Source organism: Drosophila subpulchrella, chromosome 2L, assembly GCF_014743375.2.
Source record: "Drosophila subpulchrella strain 33 F10 #4 breed RU33 chromosome 2L, RU_Dsub_v1.1 Primary Assembly, whole genome shotgun sequence".
NCBI classification, from domain to species: Eukaryota; Metazoa; Arthropoda; class Insecta; order Diptera; family Drosophilidae; genus Drosophila; species Drosophila subpulchrella.
Genome location: NC_050610.1, coordinates 1,364,347 through 1,387,933, shown reverse-complemented (window position 1 = coordinate 1,387,933; position 23,587 = coordinate 1,364,347). Strand labels below are relative to the sequence as shown.

Here is a 23,587-nt window from a genome sequence, read left to right as displayed (position 1 = left end):
CTGCATGGGGCTAAATAATGTACGAAACAAAACAAAAGCAGCCGAACAGAACGGAAAAAAATCAAAATTCATGAACATACGTAGGTTTTGGTAGTGAGCCAGACAGTGAGACATTCAGCCGGTCGGATGGGTGGATGGAATAGAGTAGAATAGGTAAATGGATAGTATGCATAGAATAATAAATAGATGGAACCGCCTGCCCGGGCATCATAGATAAACCCAGTGGAAGGTGGGTTGCTCAGTTCCAAATGTAAACAAAATGCAGCCGCTGCCGGTTCGAATCGGGTACGTATCGGGAACGTATCGGGCAGGTATCGGTAAATCCGTAAATCGTTTCGTTTCAGTCCGATTCGCTTCGGGTCGGCTGAAGTTAATATAAACAAGCGGGCCAAGAAACAGAGCCAGCCCGTAATTATTGGACCGCATGTAAAATAGCCTTAAAGCTAAACAAAAAGTCTTAAAGATTGCCCTGACTAAAAACGAAATTAACTTGATACTCTTCTTCTCCCCTGCTTTTCTACTCGACATTCGCTGCTGTTCTCTCAATTGTGTGGAAAATTGAAAATCAAATGAATGCGGTCGCGCGCAAGGGAAAAGCTGCGGAAAACGTACGTAGAAGAAGCGGCAAAGGGAAAACATAAGCAGCAATGTCGATATAGCAGCACAGCAATCCAATCCCAAGTACAACCAGCCAGCCCAACAATATGAACTAAAAAGCAATACAAAAATATCGAAGTCCGCTTAACCAAAGGCCAAAACAGTAGAATGCAGAAGAGACCTTGTCCAAAGGGAGAAAATGGGTGGGTGGGTGCTCTGCAATACAAAAACAGAATTCACAAAGCCCGGCAAAGAAGAAATGTGATTGTCCATTTTGTGGTAAAAGTTCTCTTTGCAAAAGTGTAAAAGATATGTAATAGGATAATGGATTTTCTGCCGCTACAGAAATGTGTCCTACAATCCATTCTCTTATATTTTAAAATTAAATCTTGGCTTCGAAGCGCCGTTTGAAAAACGCTACCCCCCTTATGCACAAAAAGAAAAAATATCTTTATCTTTAAACTCTTTACTCGTAGAGTAAATGGATATATTGTTTGTAACAGGTAGCAGGATGCTTTTTCGTCCATATATGTATATATTCTTGAACAGGATCACATAGTCTTGAAGAGTTATTTGACTATACAAAAAAATGGTATTTTTTCTATTTGTAGGAGATTTCATGGAACTTTAAGATCTTGGGACAAAGCCTAGATTTCACAAAAAATGCTTGGTTTTCGAATACATTAGGTTTCAATTTTTTGGACCTCCCTTATGTTTATCCTTGGAGAACCCAGTGATCTGTTTTATGAACACCTTTTAGGGGCTTCGGAATAACCACTTTTGTTTAATAGCAACCAATACTTTATTTTATATTGAATTTTATAAAACATCCCGGACAATTACTCAGGAGTATTTTATAATAGAAGCTTTGTGTTTCTAATGGAACCAGTTTTTTGACACGTTCGATAGCCCTACCATCGATTCCTGTCACCTCTTATTAGTATGGTTGCTTCCGTTTTTGTGGCTAGTGCCTGGGAGCAAGGTGAATTTGGAAAGGGGAAAGGTCGGGTGGGTGAAACCCCTCGCCCAAACGTACATGCATGCATATGTGGGTGTACTTTTGTTGTGGGCGGCGGGGCAATTAGGGGGCGTGGGATAGGGTTATTGGGTGTTATAGTAAGCCACAAACAATCTGCTGTTTTTATTTATTCCCCTTCGCTTTTTCCCGCTTTGTTTTGCTTTGTTCGGTTCGGTTGTGTTCTGTTTTGCAATTTTTGCTATCACAGCTGCAGTTTACCCATACGTTTTCTGTATATGCAAGCTTGTATTTTGTTATTCCTTTATCCTCGGGTGCTCGTAGGTGTATTTACGTATACCCATGCACATTGGCGAAGGGGTGTTATGGGGACAACTTATAGGTTAAAAGGGACTTCTTTGTTTATCATTATGCTTATTGTAGGGTTGTCTATGAGGTGGTTGGGGTGGTACTTACCAAGTGATTGACCAGAAATCGCTAAAAATATCGAGAGGAATGAAAGAGCGCTAGCCAAGAATTTTGCCTCCATCTTTGGTATTGATCCGTTGTTGTTGCTGGTTGTTATTAATTATGCTGCCGATGTGTGTTGTTATGGTTGTTGGTGACTTGTTGTTGCTGTCGTTTTCGTTATTTCCTTGTCATTTGCATTTATTTTAGATTTGCGAGTTTACTCCGTTTAATGATTGATTAATTATTTGTGTTGGTTGGTTGTGGTAGGTTGTGGTGTTTCTTTTTCTTTACTTTTCTTTTTTTGTACTTTAAGCTTAACTTACTAAATCATTATGGTAAATAATTATTTATAAATAGATCTTTAAATGTATACGTTATTAGGCTCAGTTGTTTAATTTGATATTAGTTGATGCAGTTGATGTTGTTGTTGGTTGGTTTGTTTTGGATCTTCCTTTTGGTGCTTGGCTTGAATGCGAATTTCCTATTTAATATTTAGACCAGCTTTTTCCTTTCTTTGGCTCTTCCACTTCCAGCTTTTCTATTTCGTTCTTAATTCATTAAGCTATTTTCGCAAATAAAATGTTAAAAAAATTCTCATTTTGCATTTATTTTCGTTTGAAGGTAAACTTTTCGTGCGCTTCTCGTTCTTCTTTTTGTTGTCATTCGGTTCGGTTTTAATTTTATGCTTTTTGCAAAAACAAATAAATATGAAAAGTCAGCGAAAGAAGAAAAGGAGGAGAGAATGAGGAGAGTGCATTCAAATTCAGAAGGTAAAAGTGGGGGAGGAGCGGTATCAAGGATTCAAAAACCAAAATCAAAACGAGAGCCGACTAACAACACTTAGCATTCAACCAAATATGTTTTTCAAATTTGTTTTTCTTTTAAAAGTTTAAATCATTTTTATTGCTGTTCAACACGTGCTGTTTTCTCTAGGGGTGGGGGGTGTAGGATTGCTTAGTGCTAATTTAACGATAACTTTCTCAGCTTTATTTCACGCACATTCGGAAAAGCTCTTACAGACACACACATACGCGCTTCAAACTTGTCCCAGTCCAAAAATTCTATTTCTTTGCTGGCAAAAAAGAAAAAGAAATTATGGCACGTTAACGACGAAAATACTACTTTTCTGGCTAGACACGGCCAGCAAGAGAGCGGCAGAGAGAGAGGGAGAGAGAGGTGCAGGGGCTCTCGAGACTGAGAGCAAATAATTATGTTTTACACGGGGAACGCAACAATTTCTAGCTGCTTTTTAGCCAATGGCCAGTGCTGTTGTTGTTGTTGTTGTTGCTAATCTTGCAAGGTAGTGGTCGTACTTGTACTAGTTGTTGTTGTTATTGCGCAACGGGAACACAAAAGGCGAACGAAATTTGGCGAACGGGCCAAAACGAGGCGAACAGAGCAGAGCGAACGGAGCGACCGCGGCGAATTCAGCGAGCAGACTGAACCGCACACATGACCAACGGCCGAGAGTAGCCGCCTTCGCCGCAGCGGGCGTCTCTGCCGCTGCCGGCGGCGCTGCGGCAGCGACGTCGACGCCCAGTGATTTGGGTTCCCCCAGATATAGTACACTCGTCAGCTTATCTTAATAGTCCGGCCGTTATCTTGACCAGGCCGATTACGAGTGCTTCACAAAATGGCGAACGAGAATATCAATCCCACCGTACTCCTCAAGGTTTCGCGACCCTATACTAATTTTTATTCCGAAGTCTCTAGAGAATTGAAAAGAAATAAAAAGCTATCCAATATTATACCACAACAAGTCTAAAACTATGTGTTTCCTCTCCTTTGAGTGGATTTAAACTGCTAGAGACCTTTGCGACACTCCCACTCCGAATTTGAGCTTCAAAAATGTCAAAACAGAGGTTAGTAGAGTACAAGTTCCCAAAAGTATACTAGAATTAATTTAATATCCGAATCTCTAGTTTAAAATTGTAGAAAGTCGATTTTTTTAAGAATGATTTCATGACTCTTTTAAAATTGATCGAAGGCTATAGTTGCTGGTGATCTTAGATAAATAAGAAATAAAACCAATTTTCCTTAAACGATTAAATTCACCTTAGAAAACGAAAATAAAAAAAGCCAAGTTATACTGCTACCGGACAATGAATACTCGCAGGCAACGTCATTTTCATTCATTTGCCCAAGTGACACTGTTTGAGAGTAATTACGGACAATTAGTTGATGATCGAAGAAAAATAACATTCCGCTGGCCTCACTGCTTGACGTCCGCATAAATGCTGATAACAGCAGCAGCCCTGAGATCTATTATTTCTAGAATTTCGTAATGCGGATCCGCCGTCAGAACAACTATTTCCATCCTTATCAGTGCGGGAGGGCAATCGCTGACTAAGCAGTAAAGATAAGATGGGAAGAATCATACACCAGTGCTGACAAGTTTTAAATTCACAAGCCTTATTAAGATTTGCAAGGTTCCCTAAATATCTCATGAACAAACTGTTTCTGTGGCTTAGCCAGGACTTGGATTAGGAGGGTTTTAGAGCAACTTTTGTTTAGAATATTTCCTAACACAAAAATTTGCAACTGAAAGAGATACCCCCGATCCCCTTTTTAAAAAGAAAAAAATATTTCTTTCCGCTTTGAAACTCCAAGAGTAATATTTTTTAATCATTCTTCCTATAAACTTTTTCCTATAAACAGTAAACATTTTTTTAAAACAATTGTGAGGTACAGGAAGATACAACTAAAACTAGTGAAAATAAATTTTCAAAATTCTGGCAATAAAACCGTCAAACTGACACAGCTAAATCATAGCGCGCTCGCATTTTGTTTACCGCCACACGACGTGCGGGCATCAGCAGATGGAACATCAGTAGACCCGTTTCCGTAACGTGTCACGAATCAGACTCATTATATCGCATTAAGATAAAGCCCCAATGCAGTACTTTGAACAAATACGGGGCTACCGTCCGTCCCACCGTCCGTACCACCAGCACGACCAACACCCTAGCCACATGATATAATACTATATTATAGCGAAGCATGGTCGACAACGACGTCAGATGTCCGCGGCCCAGTCACAGAGTCCCAAAGACCCAGACCGTCCAAACTGACCGCTCTGGTCCATCGCCGTCCCGCTCGCACTGCCGCACTGGTTTCGGGCGGTTCTGTGCGGTTCGCACATGAATGTATATCCATCTTTTCGGGCAGGGAACTTTGCTAATTCGGCATGGGTGGTGGATCGGGGGGATCGGCGGCAGTGGGCGGGGGGTCGTCTCGTCGCATTTATTATTGGTCAGCCGTATTTATTTTTACAAATTTGCGAGAACAAATATGAAATCAGCTGTTTGCATTACCCGCTGAGCGTAACGATCAAGGGTATATAGTATTTGATGAGGTGTTTGCAACACTAATAGTACAAAATTCGCACTGCTAGCAGAAGACAAAGCTCAATACAAACGTGGGACAGTTTGGGGAATAAATTAATAAAACTCATTATTTTCTTAGCTACACAGTTCTCATTACCTCATGTTTCCTTATCTAGACTACAGTTAAGGAAACATCGTTCTAAAAGTCAATATCTATGACGACAATGGCGTAGATTTTCCCAAGCTCTTGCGAATTGATAACACTTATTTGACGGACTCGTGCAAAAAAAAACTTTCTTGCGATAATGTGATTGATGAAATAAACTAATTACCTTATGTGTATAAATGTTTTTTATACCTGCAAAATGACACACTTAATTTAAAATTTGAAATTAATTATTTCAAATAAGAAAGACATCATGTGCTAGTGGAACTCATAGTATTCCTATTCATAAGTATTCAGAATGTGACAATTTTCTTTGCTTATTCCAATTCATGGACAAAAATATATTACATTTCATGTATCATATTAATTAAATTTGATACCATCTGTTTTCATTCTTCAAACGACTATTATACGACGAGTGAATCCGAGGGGATAACTAACATCCTGAAATTATTTAAATTTTACTAGAAAAAGGGGATTGCCAATGGGATTGGGAGATTATAAAAGTGATTTCATCGTATGTCTTTGGCTACAAATTTGACTGTTTTCTTATAGTTTCAAATTAAGTACAACTAAAGAGAGATTTATGATGGATCCTACACAAACTAGTTTACGTATCCGTATTTTTTTGGGGCGGAGGGGGTAGTGGTTGTGCGGCATGCTATCGATTCGGAGGAGAAACAAAAAACAATGCTATCGATTTGCTGCTGGCCTCGAGGTCAATCGAATGCTAAATGCCATGGTAGTTGTGTGCGGGCATTTGTGCCAAAGTTTTGTTCCTTCTTTCGCGTTTTATTGGCAAACTTTGAGCATAAACACTTTGGAGACAAATTGCCCTAACCGCAAGTTAGGCAGCGGAATATAATAGAGCAGAAAAGAGCAGCAGCATAACGTCATCGTCAGCCATGACTCAGTTTATTTGCTCTCTCGCACACTCACTCAGGCGCCCCCCTCCCGCACACTCACACTCACACCCGCTCTCAAGCGGCCACTCACACAGACGATGCTGCTTTGAGCTGAGGCCAAAAATCGAACTTGGATGCCCGAAAAAAGTATAAATTAAATAATAAGAGCAGAAGGCATTTTGTGAGGGGAGAGGTGCCACTTTAATTGCCCTAATGAAAAGGCTTAGAAAAATATGACTTAACTCCATCATCACAATCGAATTCACGCGCTCGAGGTGGAACTTGGCTTCTTCCTCTTCCCCACTTCGCCAATAAAGTTCATTCAAATGAGTGTGTGTGTGTCGGTGTTGTCATTGATGGCGATTACAGTAAAGACAGGCTTTGAGTCGAAATCTGGGTTCTAATATTGGTCAACTGATAACCACAGAAAAACTTATATAGCTCAAAACTCTGTGAAAAAAGTAAAGTAAAGATAATTTTAAGTCAACAGACTTCGGCTGTAATGAAAATTAAGTTCTGATTTTCTTTGATTGAATAATCTCGTATTCGAAACTTTAAAATTTCGAATCAAAATTTAAGTCAGTTATTACTCAATTCAAGCATAAATGAATTTCAATAAAATTCGAAATCTTAATCAATAAAATATATAAGAATACTTCGTCGGCTGATGATAATTTTATGGTTGCCTTTAAGTAAAATTAAAACTTGACCTATCCTATCTTTAAAATCGAAATAGGAAAATAGTTACGTACTGCAGTTGTTCTCCGCAATGTATGCTATAAAAATGTTTTCTATAGGAAACGATTTTAAAAATAATGCAGTATATTCGAATATGTTAAATATATTAAAAGCCAAAAAAGGGTATAAGTCCAGATATCATAGCTTAGCTTAGCATTAGCATATCCAACATTTTGTTGAAGGAATTTTTCTTTTTTTGATAAAATGTTTTTTCTTCCGAATACCCAAAACCCCTACCTACGCCACTGACTTGCACCCCACTGTGCTCGTGATCCGCAAAGTATGCAACTAAATTTGAGTTGGCAGAAAGCACCGGGGAAACTGCAATTAAGAGTGAGTTGAGCTATTCTGAGCCGTTGTTCATTAGCCGAGAGCCATCACTGTATCGATGTTGATGTTGGTGTGTCATGGCAGGCTGGATGACGTGATTGTCTCCTCTCCTCTCCTCCTCTCTCTATCTCCCTTTCTCGCTGCTTTTCTCCTTTCTCTGCGCCCGCATATGATTAAAACGGCAAAACAAGATAAAACTCGTTGGGGCAAAGGAGCTGCTGCCGCCTGCTTACTGTTTTTGTTGTTGCTGGTAGGTTGGATAGGCCTTGCCAGTGGGTCAGTGCTGGAGAAGGGGGGGAGGGAAGGGGCGGAAAAGGGGGATTGTGGGAGGAAAAATATACGCATGACACTCCTTGCCGCCGCACTCATACACTCGCACACACTGACAGATACACCAACACCAGCGGAGCACGCGACACACGCACACGAGGTCACTCACACAGGCGCAGGGCCGTTCTCCCCACACCCACACACTCGCAGGCATTAAATGTTATTAGTTTATTTACAGCATTAACCAAACGTTCATGGAATGTATAGTAATCTACATCATACATCACACTGGAGTACATATATGTACAAAAGAGCTGGGCAAGCACCCACACACACAGAGATTGCTTTAAACACTTTTCGGCACAGTAATAGTAACGCGTTGGGGTTTTTCGTAATTCATGTTGTTTTTTTTTTTGGTTTTTGGGAAGGGGTCTCTTTATCTTTCTCTTTTTGCTTTCTTCTTTTTAGCAGCGATGACGACAGCGTGCGCGGCTCTTTTTTCATACGCTGCTCTGCCTTTTTGCCTTCAATAACATTTACACTTTGCACTATTTATGTAATAGTTTTTCAATCGGTGCGCGGTGTTTCATCTCAGCACGATTTTCGGGCAATGGCTGGCGAGCACTTGCCGCAGACTGGGTTACGAATTATGTACATTTTTCACATTTTTCCCCGATGATTTTTCTTTTGTGTTTTACTACCAAAGAAGAGAACAAACTACCAATACACACGCACGCACTCTCGCACACACACACAGCGAGCGGGGCACGCACCACACACACACAACACATTCGTACACATGTACACCGCTCAATGACGAAATTCCTCGCAAAGCGTTGACAACTCTAGGTTCTAGCTCTCGCTCTCCAGCTCCTCCGCTCTGCTTCTGCTGCGTGTGTGTGTGTGAAAGAGAGGTTCTGGTACTTGTACTGGTGTGCTTTTCGTCATAATTTTTGCGTTGGGCAACCCAGCACCTTTGACTTCTCGGCGACTTTTCACACGAACAATGCCGGGACGAGCACACACTTTCACCGCTGGCACACGGGCTGGGCCTTAAACCGATCGACTTTGCACTCTTTTTTGCATTTACCTAGCACACAAAACACAAAAATTCGATTTTTTCCTCGCTGATACTTTCACGCGAATGACCTTACATCACATGCATACACACATACACGTACACACACACACAGACAACTGAGGCGGCGGTATGACCAAAGTTTGCAGCCAATAACAGCAAAAATACTTGACGATATATACCAGAAAAGCATTGCTGCGCCTTTTTCCAACACTAATGGGGAATGTACAAGCTTTTGACAAATCCATGTAAATCGCCTTATCCCTTTCTCTCCAAGGTTGAAGACGTTCAATAAAATACCATACGATGGTAAGGAAAAAAAGGTATATTTATTACTTAATTATGAAAACACTGACTTTTATGGGCATACCAGATTGAAAAGAATAGTTAATGACCAGCAAGTTGCAGAACTTACACTTGCAAATTATTGCACTTTTTCCAATCGGCAAAACTGCAAAAAACATGGTTTAATTCATTAACACATATTTGAAGCATTGGAAGTTTAAAATTCTTTTTTATAATTATAATTATATTACTATAATATAATAATATAATAATAAAATTATAATTATAATAATATAATTATATTACTATAACTCGAGTCTAAGGATGGGCACTGTTCAATGGCGTGTATATTCGTATCATTATCGCGTGGGTGGTCCAATTTTGGTCGTTGCACCACTATTTCTATAAGTAAAAAAAAATGAATATAACTTCATAACTAGACTACACACAGGCCACATTGCGACCGATATATACATTTATTTTTTTAGACACGCGTGGATCTGGTATTTTTCGATGTGCGTCAAATGAGCTAGAATTAAGGAACGGTGAAATATAGAGAATAGAGCCTTTGAGTTGATTTTCTCGCTTATTTGGGAGCTTCAACAAAACATAACAAATATAAATGCTTAAAAAAAGATTTATACTTTACAAAGTATGTAGTATAAAGAATGTACCAGAATGCTCAATTCAACAGCTTAAAGGACATTTCTTTAGGAACATGTCACAAAAGTGTCATCATTAAAACTCCGACTGTTTTTGAGAAAAAGGATTAACAGTGTGCGAACATCCAATCCATCCCATACAAAAAAATGATCACCAAATTTAATTGGGTCTGTCAAAGGGCATGTACCAAAAAGACGAGTATATAGCTGGATATGGCGCCTAAAAATAACATTGTCCGGAATTTTTTTTTAAAATCTCCAATAGTATTTAAGAACAACGCCTAACAGCAGATAAAATTAGTGTGGGCTTGTAAGAAAACCGCCAACCCAAAAATTGTTCTTTCTCTTTGATAACAGAGTTGTGATGTTGGGCCCGAAGACTGCGCATACGTCAACGGCTACCAACTGGGCTCTGTTAGTTAACAGGAGCGACAGAGGGCGCGTTCAAAATAATAACAGCGCGATAGAACTATCGCACGTGTGGATGGATGTTCCCACGCTCCTCGCACGGTCACACTGCATCAGTCATCAAAGCGGGTGTGGATTGCTGTTGGTTTTGTGTTGTTTAAGTTTTTCGAATCTTTGAGTTCCCAAGTTAGTTTTATTTACCTTTCTGTTGATTAATACAATGTGCGTGGCCTGCTGAGCAGCTTGAGCAGATCGATTTTGATACCGAGGTGAGTGAAGGAGCGTTTTCGGTGCTGTTCCACTTGGCGACCCGCCCAATTTGTGTGTTGGGCTGTCTTCAAAATGCCTAAGCCAGTGTTATTGTGTTGTTGTTGGCACATGGGCGTTGACCGAAAATCGAGCCAGTGCTTGTAATATTGGCTGAAACTTTTCCCTGTTTCTTTTGTACTGAAATATCACTTGATTACAACTAGTGAAATCCTTGCTGGCACCTTTTTTCCTGCCTTAAGGAAATATGAAGCTGCTGTTTTAGCCACCTGCTGCCCAATCGCATTCCGGCGTCTTCTTTAGTTTTTTGTTTTTAGGCTCTCGAATTTCGCCAACAGTTGCTCCTTTGACCGCCCAAATGTCCTCCCTGCCGTTTCAATTGCACTTTTGCCCTCTCAACTTATTTTGAATGGGTCTTCTCGGCTAATTAAAGCCCACTTTACTTACTGTGCTTGTGGTGGTGTGCCCTGGTACACAGAAAAAAAAAAGTGAAATTCTGACATGGACAATTGGTAGTTTTAAGTGATATGTAATATATTAAATAATAATACAATGCCCGGTGGTATTTGCTCTAAGCTTGAACATTTTTATTATTTACTTGTACAGAATAAAACAAGTTAAGATATCATTTTCGATTTGCTAGGAAGGATGTGAATATCAAACTAAATAATTAAAAAATAGAAAAAAAATTTTATTATATAGTTACGATACCATTTTTACAAGCAAAGTTGTAGAATTTGGTGTGATCAAAATATTTAAAAAAATTTAAGTACTTTTGTGACCCTCTATTTTTTCTGTGCAGGCGTGTGTGAAGGGTGGATTACAAGTCGCGTTGTTGAAATTATTACGAGTTCGGTATTTGTTTTCACTGCCGAGAGTAGAGACCCCTATAGGCCAGTAACTTCTGCTGCTTCAGTGCACAGAGTATCTCGCTATAGACACCTATGTATGTCTATGGTCAGGTAGCGGCCGTTTTATTTGCGTGTGCGTTCAGTTCCAGTGTGTTACCTTTCCCGTCCTTTCCGTTCCTCGCCGGTAAATGCATTTCAAATGCAGACACACACTCCCTCCGTTCTGCAGTTCCATTTCACCTTCCTCGCTTTCTATGTTGCGGTAGAAGTCGGTGGCTCATTGTTCTCCTGGTTGAGTCCCTTTTTGTAAGGTTGCCACAAGGTTTTGACTTTTTACCTAACTTAAGGAGTTAATGCCATGGTAGGGAAGTTTTCCAGGTCCTTGCTCGAATGATGCATTCCCTGACTCCCGGCTGATCGGGTGCTGATAAGGCGGAGTCCTTAAATTATGCGCATTATTAATGTTGCAAACCTTCCACCACCGCATTTTGCACTACATATTAGAATATAACGGAACATATAAAAGTAAATTCTCATCACAAAATTGGTCTCACTAAAAATGAACTTTTTTTCAGAATATACCTGCATTTTTTCATAAATTTTATTTCATCAATACTTTCTTATGTTTTCAATTAAATTTTGAAAAATTAAAAAAAAAAATAATTCTGCTAATAAATACTAATAGGAAGACATTAATATCAAATTTTCAGTCAAATGGTTAGACTGGATGAATGAAAAATTTGTGATCAAAGTCGTTTTATGAACCACTGATTCATAATCTCTTTCAAATCAAGAATAAATTACGGACGCATTAAAAACGCATTGGACGGGCATCTTGAGTGCCCCAAATCCCTGCGTGGCACACATATTTCCGTCTAAAACTAATTGCGCGCCCACTTGAATGACATTTACTTAATGTTTGACATACTTTTTATAGTGCCGCATGCCCCTTCAGAAGATCTCTGTAAAGATACGTTCATTGCTCCTGCAAGATCGAGCATATAGTCTATTAATACCGATGTCGGCGCCCTCATTATCGACTTGTTCGCAGCACGCGGAAATCAGCCAACCAACAACAATCCTCAAACATGAGTTGCGGCCCATGATTTAGGCAGTAGGGTGTCTCAGAAATATACTATATGTACATATGCTTTATAAACTTCATTTTTAAAGAAGTTAAGTTAGGTAGTCAGTATCGTCATATTTAAAAATATTGAATTATTACAGTTAGAGTTCTGTACCAAGTACTAAACCTGTTACGTAACAAATTATTATAAAATAATTGAGTAATTAAATTCCAATTTTATAAGAACTAGAGGCTTACAAAATTCCCCCTGGTGAAGAATCGTGATTCGATTTGATATCCTTTAAACAAACATAGTCAAATAGCGTTTTTAATGGCCCCCAAATTATTGAAACACCCTACTTGACAGGCATCACCAACAACCAGAACACCCAAATCAGAGCTCCCTATTTATAGTATATGGGAGATGCAGTTATACTCAGCGATTCAAATTCATTCACTTTTGACTTCTCCTCAGGAAAGATGTGGCACTTGCTGCGCGCCCTGCTCGTGGTAGCCGCCGTTTTGGATGCACTGCAGCCGGCGGTCGGTCAGAGCGACACCTACTACAACCCCAACCAGAATCAGCAAAATCCACAGCAACCGCTCCTGCCAAACCAGCAGTGGGGCAACAATCCCCAGACGAATCAATATGGCAACACCAACCTAAATAATGGACAAACGAATCCCAACGAACGCCCGCCCTACAGGACCGATTCCGGAAGCTTCAACGATCTTGCCGGGCAAGATGAGTACGGAAAACGAGTGGGAGGAGGCTATATGGACACCGAAGAACCGAGTTTGACTCGTGGAAAGTCCTCCTATAATATCAAGGCCACTTTTCTAGAGTCGCTACACTCGAGGGAGCCCACCTACTTCATTGTGGCCTCTCGAATGGTCAGACCTGGTCTTATCTACCAAGTGTCCGTGTCCATTCTTCAAGCGCAATACCCGATAACTGTCCATGCCAGCATAGCCTGCGATGGTGTCCAAATCAGCGGCGACTCCAAGGATGTAAAGGAGGGCGTGCCTGAGACATTGCTCATGAGAATCCCACCCACTAGTGTGACTGGAAACTATAAGTTGAGAGTAGAGGGTTTCTACCAGAATGTTTTTGGTGGCCTAGCCTTCCTCAACGAAACTAGACTAGACTTCTCGCAGCGGTCCATGACGATCTTTGTGCAGACCGATAAGCCTCTTTACATGCAAGGCGAGACTGTGAGATTCAGGACCATCCCCATCACTACCGAACTCAAGGGATTTGACAATCCTGTAGATGTGTACATGTTGGATCCAAATAGACATATTTTAAAACGTTGGCTTTCGCGGTAAGTACAATATACAGTTTACGAAGATTACTATTTGGACAATTTCAAATCAATTTCTTAAATTAAATGTGAAACATATTTGTGACAATTTATTAAGCTTAAAAGGCAAAAGTTCAAATTGCTTAAAATTGTCCAATTTTCTATTCAAATACATAATCCGCCACTTTTATATATTCAGTCAGTCCAACTTGGGTTCCGTTTCGCTGGAGTATAAGCTGTCTGATCAACCCACCTTTGGCGAATGGACCATCCGGGTGATTGCCCAGGGTCAGCAGGAGGAGAGTCACTTCACAGTGGAGGAATACTACCAGACCCGCTTCGAAGTAAATGTTACCATGCCAGCCTACTTCTTTACCACAGATCCGTTTATCTACGGAAGGGTGATGGCCAACTTCACAAGTGGTTTACCAGTAAGGGGTAATCTCACAATCAAGGCTACGATTCGGCCAATCGGATATTTTAGCAACCAAGTTCTCAATGAGAAGTATCGACTGGGCCGATCACCTTTGGAGCAGACTAATCGGTACAACGAGCGATGGCGCTACAATAATCCTAACCAGAATCCACAAGTTCAGTACAATGTGCCCGGGCAGCTGCCCCAGGATGGATCGGATCTTTCCCAAGACATCCTGTATAGGAATCAATATGTCGTGGAGAGACACTACCAATTTGATGAGGAGTGGCCTTTCTGGGTGAGAAAACCCGAATACCAGGATAGCTACGAGGCGTGGAGTGGAACATACCGGAAGACCCTGCCCTTCTTGCGATACTTTAACGGAACCTTTGACTTCAAGTGGCCTTTAAGGGAACTAGAGCTCCTGGTGCCCAATCTGGCCAACTCAGAGGTGCTGATCACGGCCACTGTTGGTGAGAAGTTCTACGATGAGATCATCAGTGGTTACTCCGTTGCCAGGGTGTATAACTCCAGCTTGAAAGTTGTTTTCCTAGGCGAGTCCCCTCAGGTTTTTAAGCCCGCCATGCCATTTACTACTTATCTGGCCGTGGAGTACCATGATGGTTCCCCAATTGATCCGAATTTACTGCGCCAAGGTTTGATGGAGGTCTCAGGCTTTGTGGAGAGCCGCAACGGCGGAAGGAGGGATTGGCCAGCCCAGCGGTTGCCAATGTCCCAGCAAAGCGACGGCATCTGGGAGGTAAAGATTGATATTAGGAATGATCTGAACCTGGACGACCGACCTCAAGCAAGGGATTTCTTGAACGGCATACAAAACATGCGGTTGCAGGCGAACTTTGTGGATCCGCGAGGCGAACGCATTCAAACGGAGCTTCTTCTGGTGTCCCATTATTCTCCCAGAAATCAGCACATTAAGGTAACCACCAGCACAGAGAAACCAGTAGTTGGGGAGTACATAATCTTCCACATTCGCACGAATTTTTACCTGGAGGAGTTCAACTACCTTATTATGTCGAAGGGTGTTATTCTTGTGAATGACCGAGAGACCATCACAGAGGGTATCAAAACTATAGCTGTGGTTCTTAGTTCAGAAATGGCTCCTGTAGCCACCATGGTGGTGTGGAAGATTAACCAGCAGGGTCAGGTTGTGGCAGATTCCCTCACGTTCCCTGTAAATGGCATCTCCCGGAATAACTTCACCGTATACATCAACAATCGCAAGGCGAGAACTGGAGAAAAAGTTGAGGTGGCTATCTTTGGAGAACCTGGATCCTATGTAGGACTCTCTGGCATCGACAGTGCCTTCTACACGATGCAGGCTGGTAATGAACTTACATACGCTAAGATCATTACCAAGATGTCCAACTTCGACGAGCAGACCAACGGAACCTATAAGCACATTTGGTACTCCCACGAGGGCAATCCCGATGAGTTGGTTTACTTCCCCGCATCATCCTTTGGTGTTGATGCGAATCGCACATTTGAGTACAGTGGATTGATCGTTTTTACGGATGGCTATGTGCCTAGGAGGCAGGACACCTGCAATCGCACTTTAGGCTTCGGAGAATGCTTGAGTGGACGTTGCTATCGCCTCGAGAAGCAGTGCGATGGATTGTTTGATTGTGATGATGGAACAGACGAGATCAATTGCCATGTGAGAAATGACACAGAACTGTTAAATTACAGAAAGTACAGATTCAATCGCGTACTACGCCATTATGAGAACGTGTGGCTCTGGAAGGACGTGAACATTGGACCACATGGTCGATACATCTTTAATGTGGAGGTTCCCGATCGACCCGCCTACTGGATGGTGAGTGCTTTTAGCGTGAGCCCGTCCAAGGGTTTTGGAATGATTAACAAGGCTTTGGAGTACGTTGGAGTTCAACCCTTCTTCATTAACGTGGAAATGCCCGAGGCTTGTAGACAGGGCGAACAGGTGGGCGTCCGTGTCACAGTGTTCAACTACATGACTACTCCTATCGAGGCCATTGTGGTGCTGCACGGAAGTCCAGACTACAAGTTTGTGCACGTGGAGGAGGATGGCATTGTAAGGTCGTATAATCCTAGAACCAGCTTTGGTGAGCACCAGTTCTTTATCTACTTGGAGGCCCAAGGCACTACTGTGGTTTATGTACCTGTAGTGCCGCAGCGTCTGGGCAATGTGGATGTAACACTGCACGTGGCCACTTTGCTAGGCACAGATACTATTACCAGAACATTGCATGTCGAGTCAGACGGCCTGCCACAGTATCGTCATCAATCCGTGCTTCTGGATCTCTCGAACCGCGCCTACGTCTTGGAGTATATGCATGTAAATGTAACCCAGACGCCAGAGATTCCATACCAAGTGGACCGTTACTTTGTGTACGGCTCAAACAAGGCTAGGATATCCGTAGTGGGCGATGTGGTCGGTCCTATTTTCCCCACCATGCCCGTCAATGCCAGCTCCCTGCTTTATTTACCCATGGAATCGGGCGAGCAAAATGCCTTCAGTTTCGCAGCTAATCTCTACACAATTATGTACATGCGATTGATTAATCAGCGCAACAAAACGATGGAGAAGAATGCCTTCTACCACATGAACATTGGTTATCAGCGGCAGTTGAGCTTTATGCGGCCAGATGGCAGTTTCTCCCTATTCCGCTCCGATTGGAACAACTCAGATTCGTCCGTTTGGTTAACCAGCTACTGCCTAAGAGTGTTCCAAGAGGCCAGCTTCTACGAGTGGGAGAACTTCATTTGGATCGATGCCACCATTATTGAGAAGAACATGCGTTGGCTTCTCCAGCACCAGACGCCACAGGGATCATTCTATGAGGTTACTTGGCTTCCGGACAGGAAAATGAATCGCACCAACTTTGACAAAAACATCACGCTTACCTCCCATGTCCTGGTTACTTTGGCCACCGTGAAAGATATCTCTGGCGTTCTGGGATCTCGAGTTGCATTGGCCACCCAGCGAGCTGTGGCTTACATAGAGAGGAATATGGACTTCCTGAAACACCAAGCACAGCCATTTGATGTAGCCATTACAGCCTATGCACTTCAACTTTGCAACTCCCCGATTGCCGAAGAAGTATTCTCCATTTTGCGACGCCAGGCCAGGACTATTGGCGATTTTATGTACTGGGGTAATCAAGAAATTCCGCAACCCCCGCGGAAACTTGAGAACCAAAAGTGGTTCTCTCTGCCCCGGCTGCCGTACGAATATGATTCCCTGAACATAGAAACCACCGCCTACGCCCTATTGGTTTATGTGGCACGTCGTGAGTTCTTTGTGGATCCCATTGTAAGATGGCTGAACTCGCAGCGCTTAAACGACGGCGGATGGGCCTCCACTCAGGATACCAGTGCAGCACTTAAGGCTCTTGTGGAGTACACGGTACGCTCGAGGCTGCGTGAGGTGTCCTCGCTGACCGTGGAGATCGAGGCCTCGTCGCAGGGCGGCAAAACGCAAACCCTTTTCATCGATGACACGAATTTGGCGAAACTGCAGAGTATCGAGGTGAGGGACATTGCTTGTACAACTAATTCATATATATATTATTTAACAACTAAAATCAAAACTTTCAGTATCCAATACTAAACTTTTAATTCTTCGTATTAATGTTTTATCACCTATCTTTTTCAGATTCCAGACGCCTGGGGAACCATCAAAGTCCAAGCCAAGGGTGCTGGTTATGCCATTCTGCAAATGCACGTGCAGTACAATGTCGACATTGAGAAGTTCCAGACCAAACCACCGGTGCCAGCCTTTGGGCTTCACACTAAGGCAATCTTCCACGGCAGAAATCAGTCGCACATCTCCTACGTTACTTGTCAAAAGTGAGTCTTAAAAAGCGTTAAAAATATAAGATCGGGTTAAAAAGAGTGTATATCTTAGGTGGATTAACCAAAACGAGTCTGAGCGCTCGGGCATGGCTGTTTTGGACGTAGCCATACCAACTGGCTACTGGATACAGCAGCAAAAACTGGACAGCTATGTGCTTAGCAATCGCGTTAGGAATTTGAGAAGGGCTCGATATCTGGAACGCAAAGTTGTCTTCTACTTTGACTATGTAAGAACAAGTGAAAAGGTTAAGGAAAATCAGAAACATGTTTAATTCCGACCCTTTCAACAGCTCGATCGAGAGGATATCTGTGTGAACTTTACCATAGAACGCTGGTATCCAGTGGCCAATATGTCTCGTTATCTGCCGGTGCGCGTTTACGACTATTATGCACCCGGTAAGTGTATTCTTCAAAAAATAAACGAAGCAAACTCATTTAATAAATGTCAATCAAACTAAATTTGTTCAATTACAGAACGCTTCAACGAATCGATATTCGATGCCCTGCCCACTTATTTGCTAAACATTTGCGAGGTGTGCGGCAGCTCTCAGTGTCCTTACTGCTCCATCTACAACATGGGCTGGCGTGCCTCCATGTCCATGTCCCTGCTCTTCTTCAGCGTATTCGTCTACCTGCTGCGGAGTCGCACGCACCTGGTCTTAAACATGATGCAACTGCTCACATAGGGAAGAATGAAAGAAATCCACAAAGTCACCCTCGAAACACTTTGCTAAGATTTTTAGTGTTATTGTTCATTTATGTGTTTATTTTTTAGTTTTTTGTTTTAAGTTGTAGTCTTCTGTTTGCCAACGAAATTGCATTCCGTCCAAAAATGCTGGTTAACATTTTGGTTTAATTTTTAGTTTTTTCTCTGTAGTTTTCCATGGACCCGCTGTAGAATTGAATGTACAAAACGGCAGTCAAGCATAAATTAATCTTTATTTTTATTGCTGAACAAAGAATCTTCTGGTACACACCAAGCAGACTACATTTAGACACCTAATGTATCTTGTAAGTCGTAACGAACCGTACTATGCCTTATCATAGAGCGGGCTCCAAGTGCGGAATGAAAAATCAATCAATGTGTCTTTCACAAAATGCCTTTAATAGATTTTAGAAATCATTAGCAAATGTATCTTAACAAAAGATTGCATGCATATCAAATGAAAATTTATCTAATTTGTATTACCAAACACTTGAATACTTTTAAACGAATCAAGCGAAATAAGTTGAAGAAACCGTCCAATTAATTTATGCAAATAATGAATCTGCATAGTTTGTAAGTTTGATACGTATATTACCCCCACATGGACCACAAATAGATTATAAATTGTATTAACATATCTCACATGGCTATCCATGTACATGAAACTAAATAGGCGAGAAACAAGGAAATATTTCCGTCTGTAAACAATTTGAAAAGTCGTTCCCTCCCGTAATTTGTTTTACATTTGAATACCTTTAAACGAACCAAGCGAAAAACTTTGAAGAAACCGTCCAATTAATTTATGCAACTAATGAATCTGCATAGCCTGTAAGTTTTATACGTATATTCCCTCCACATCGACCACAATTAGATTTAAATTGTATTAACAAATCTCACATAGCCATGTACATGAAACTAAATAGGCGAGGAACAAGGAAATATTTTCGTCTGTACACAATTTGAAAAGTCGTTCCCTTCCGTACCATAAGAATCGAATCTCTCTATAAAGTAACTTGTGTTTTCTTTTGTAATAAACGAAACCTGAAAATAAATGAATATAATGCCTTACGGGTTGTATCTTCATGGCTAACCAATATTTGAATTCGGAGGAAGTAATGGTTTACAAAGCAGATTTTACTATATTTAAAATTCTTTTAAACCAAAGAAATACCTCGACTATCAGATACCCGTTACTCAGCTAACGGGACCAAAGGGAAATGGAGATATGCAAGCAGCAAAGCGAGATTGAAATGCGCTACCTACCGGCGGTAGACAGATTTAAGCGTTATGGGCGTTAGAGTGGGCGTGGCAAAATTTTTTGGATCAATCGATAGGTATTGAAGAGACCAATACATTTCAGTTACAATTTTTTATTTAGCATGAAAAATGTGGGCGCCACATGTTTGGGCGTTAGAGTGGGCTTGGCATATTCGCATTACAAACTAGCGCTACGTACAAGGCTACGGAATCTCAATCTAAAATCCCTATTCTCTAGTTTTGATAGTTTCCGAGATATCCACGTTCACATTTTCGATTTTTTGAATTTTGTGGGCGTTACACGGGGCGTGGCAAACTTTTTTTTGGGTCAATCGATAGGTATTGACGAGAGCAATACATTTCAGTTTAAATTTTTATTCTATCATCAAAACTGTAGAAGCCACAGTTTGGGCCGTTTGTGGGCGTTAGAGTGGGCGTGGCAGAGCTTTCCGATTTGTAGAAAACTAAATAGTGATTACTCCAATGTTAAAATAATGTACCATTTTAATTTATTTATTTTTAATTTTAATTTACTAGTATATGTTTACCGAAAACATAATAAAACGGTTTTATATTATTTTGACATTAATTTTCTGGTCCTTCCCTTGGCAGCTATCACTGTGGACGGCAGTTCACGTAGTGACGAAGCGCTCCAGGAGAGTGTGCGAAGGCGACTACTATATATAGTCACAGAACTGAAAATCTTTAATAAGATTCATGTTATGATATAGTAGTCTCATTTTTAATAAATTGAATTTGTTATTATGAAATATTAAAAAAATTTTATATATCGGAGTAGAAGGAAAGATAAACAAAAAAAAAAGAAGCTATAATTAGTTTCCCATTAATTATCCGATCGTTTCTATGGCAGCTGTATGATATAGTAGTTCGTTTTTTTTAAATTTATTCGAAATTCTAAAATATGTAATGAATAATTTTCCCAAGAGTAAAAGTTAATATGTCAGTGTATCATTCCTATGGGAGATATGCGATATAGTTCCGACTTATATACTACCTGCAATAGAAACAAGAAAGGAAGTTAACTTCGGCAAGCCGAAGTTTGTATACCTTTGCAGCTATAATTATTAAATTTAAAAATACAAAAAATGATTTTTCCAATAGTATAAGATAATATGTCAAAAAAACACCGAAGCTATAATTTGTTTCATATTATTTTCCTACCAATTTTCCGATCGTTCCTATGGCAGCTATATGATATAGTCGTCCGATTTTGATAAAATTTAATTCGAAATTCAGAACTAATTAAAAAATGTTATTTCCAAGCGTAGGAGGTTATATGCTAAAAAAACACCAAAGATATATTTTTTTAAAATTTTTTTTTCCCGATTATTCCTATGGGAGTTATAAGATATAGTTGTCAGAACCGGCTGGTTCCGACTTATATACTACCTGCAAAAGATATACGACTTTTGGGCAAGTTTCAGCCCGATAGCTGGTTCCGACTTATATACTCCCTGCAAAAGATATACGACTTTTGGGCAAGTTTCAGCCCGATAGCTTTAAAACTGAGAGACTAGTTTGCGTAGAAACGGACGGACAGACGGACATGGCTAGATCGACTCGTCTAGTCATGCTGATCAAGAATATATATACTTTAAGGGGTCTAAAACGTCTCCATCACTGCGATGCAAACTTCTGAATGAAATCAATATACCCTCTGCAAGGGTATAATAGGACTTTTGGGAAGGTTTCATCGCGATAGCTTTAATACTGAGACTAGTTCGCGTAGAAACGCAAAGACGGACATGGCTAGATCAACTCGTCCAGTGATGCTGATCAAGAATAATATACTTGATGGGGTCGGAAAGGTCCCCACCTAAATTTGCAGAAAAGGCTAGTTTGTTATTATAGCAAAACACGCAACTTTAAAATTCCATTAGTCGGAGTCCATTAAGGGTAATTTTTCGTTATTCTATTCTGTTCTACCCTATTACCAAAAATATCAAAAAAATGTATATACCCTCTTCGAGGTGTGCATAGATAAATAAGATTTGCAAAGTCTCATGATTTACACTGTCCAACATATCTATAAAAACTGCCACAAGTAAGCTTTTTACCTCCTCCTAATTTTGTTTAACAGTTTTAAGACGTTTTTTCTGACCCTCTAAAGTTTATACATATATTCTTGATCAGCATCACAAGACGAATAGCCGTCCGTAGAACGCTTAGATCTCGGAATCTATAGGCTAGAAAGTTTTTTAAGCAACGCAAGTGTGGTTTTTGGTGTTGTTTATCAATACCTATCTAAAAATTGTTCAAATCGTACCATGCATTAAGAAGTGTTGACTCAATATTGTAACCGCCGCTGGGTGGCGTCCTGCAAACTCGGAAAAGTAGCTTTTTCTGCTTGCATATCTCCATCTCCCCTTCGCTGAGTACCGGGTATGTGATAGTCGAGGCACTGGTCTATAGCGTTCACTCTTGATTGATTCAAAAGATATTTTTCTTTTTAACACGTCGTGTGTATCTTAGTATATTTATTAATATGACTGTATTATTCCTACGTTTGCGGCCTCCTTTAAAATAAAAAATGGGTACTTACAAATATAAAAAATGATTACTTTTACGTTTCTAAATAAAAATGCTCTTTTTCCTAATATTTTCCCGGCTTAACTTCTCCTCAAAACAACTATGCTTATTGACATACAAATTTATACAAAAAAGGAAAAATAACTATCTTAAAATAGAGTCGATAACACATGAATGCGAATAGCCTACTACGTCTTGCGAAAGCTTAGTAGGATAGGTGATATTGCCTCCAGACAGTCCGTGATGTCCTTTCGCGACTTAGCGCCCGTAAAGACAACCTTCCCATTCACAAAGATCAGGAGCACGATGCGTGGCTTGACCATGCGGTAGATCAGACCGGGAAACATCTCCGGTTCGTAGGAGCTGAACTGGCCATGCACCTGGTTGAGGTTCTCCAGACGGATTGGGAAGCGCAAGTCCACGGTGGCCACAATGTTCTGCAACTTGTATTCCATGAACTTCACGGGGAATCCCAGCTTCTGCAGGATGCGAGCAAACTTTCGGGAGCCAATGTCTGCCTCGATCTCGTTGCGGGCACCCGTGCAGATGATCTTGCCCGTCCGGAAGATTAGGGCCGTGCACCTGGGCGAGTGCATCCGCATGATCACGCCCCTGAAGCGCTTGGGCGAGTATTCCGAGTTCCTAGTGCGCGAGTTGATTGCCTTGAGGTCCAGTTCACAGTTCACCGAGAAGGTGGCCACGATATTCCTGCAAATGATGGATTCATTAATGGGTTTTTGTCAGTTTCACGAAAGGTCCCGGGAATTTCGTCAACCTACTGCAGCCTGATCTCATGCTGTGCATCCTTCGGCTCCACCAGGGCAACAGGTTGCTGCGGCTGCAGGGCGGCGTGCGGATTGACGCCAACATTGCTGGGTGCCGCCACATTGTCCCTGTCCCTTTCAGCGTCCGCGATTTTGAAGTGGAACTGCATTGCTAAAAATTATAAACAAATCCCGCACGCGACGTAGCCAGTGTTGCCCTATTGAATGAAAGTGAAAATGGGAATGTGCCGGTTTGGTATTTTTACACCGCAGCCGAAAAAGCGTTATGCACTGGAAAAAATATCCAAAACTTTTTTTAATCAAAAGGAATTGTTTTGATCGTGCACATTTTACTTGCAAA

The 23,587-nt window shown here is 41.1% G+C and overlaps 3 protein-coding genes across 13 annotated transcripts in view; 1 reads left to right on the top strand and 2 right to left on the bottom strand.

Moving 5' to 3' along the window:
• LOC119547381 overlaps positions 1–8,945 on the bottom strand; it is a 37,367-nt gene extending 28,422 nt beyond the window's left edge. Inside the window, exons 1-2 of one of the 10 annotated variants that reach the window (XR_005219222.1) lie at positions 8,849–8,920; positions 2,030–2,708 (exon numbers count right to left, since the gene is read on the bottom strand). Coding sequence is in view for 9 of the 10 variants with exons in the window: in XM_037854208.1 (XP_037710136.1) it covers positions 2,030–2,102 (73 nt within the window). In the remaining variant the exon portion in view is untranslated. Of the gene's footprint in view, positions 1–2,029; positions 2,709–3,336; positions 3,488–8,040; positions 8,272–8,732 lie in introns of those variants that run through there. The other 9 variants (XM_037854208.1, XM_037854214.1, XM_037854216.1 and 6 more) reach the window with 9 other exon arrangements.
• A 1,348-nt stretch (positions 8,946–10,293) lies between these two features.
• LOC119546305 (CD109 antigen) lies at positions 10,294–19,723 on the top strand. 2 transcript variants are annotated; one of them, XM_037852498.1, is made up of 7 exons: positions 10,294–10,460; positions 12,856–13,700; positions 13,879–17,623; positions 17,750–17,943; positions 18,002–18,176; positions 18,240–18,345; positions 18,424–19,723. In XM_037852498.1, exons 2-7 carry the CDS (start codon positions 12,856–12,858, stop codon positions 18,633–18,635), a joined length of 5,277 nt encoding a protein of 1,758 aa, XP_037708426.1. In that variant the 5' UTR covers positions 10,294–10,460; the 3' UTR covers positions 18,636–19,723. The 2 variants fall into 2 exon arrangements, with proteins under 2 accessions (XP_037708426.1, XP_037708425.1); XM_037852497.1 differs by having other exon boundaries at positions 12,851–13,700.
• A 2,672-nt stretch (positions 19,724–22,395) lies between these two features.
• Positions 22,396–23,513, bottom strand: LOC119546812 (TBP-related factor). The gene is made up of 2 exons (XM_037853395.1): positions 23,242–23,513; positions 22,396–23,170 (listed from the first exon to the last, which is right to left on the bottom strand). Exons 1-2 carry the CDS (start codon positions 23,394–23,396, stop codon positions 22,651–22,653), a joined length of 675 nt encoding a protein of 224 aa, XP_037709323.1. The 5' UTR covers positions 23,397–23,513; the 3' UTR covers positions 22,396–22,650.
• Between the last annotated feature and the right edge of the window lie 74 nt (positions 23,514–23,587).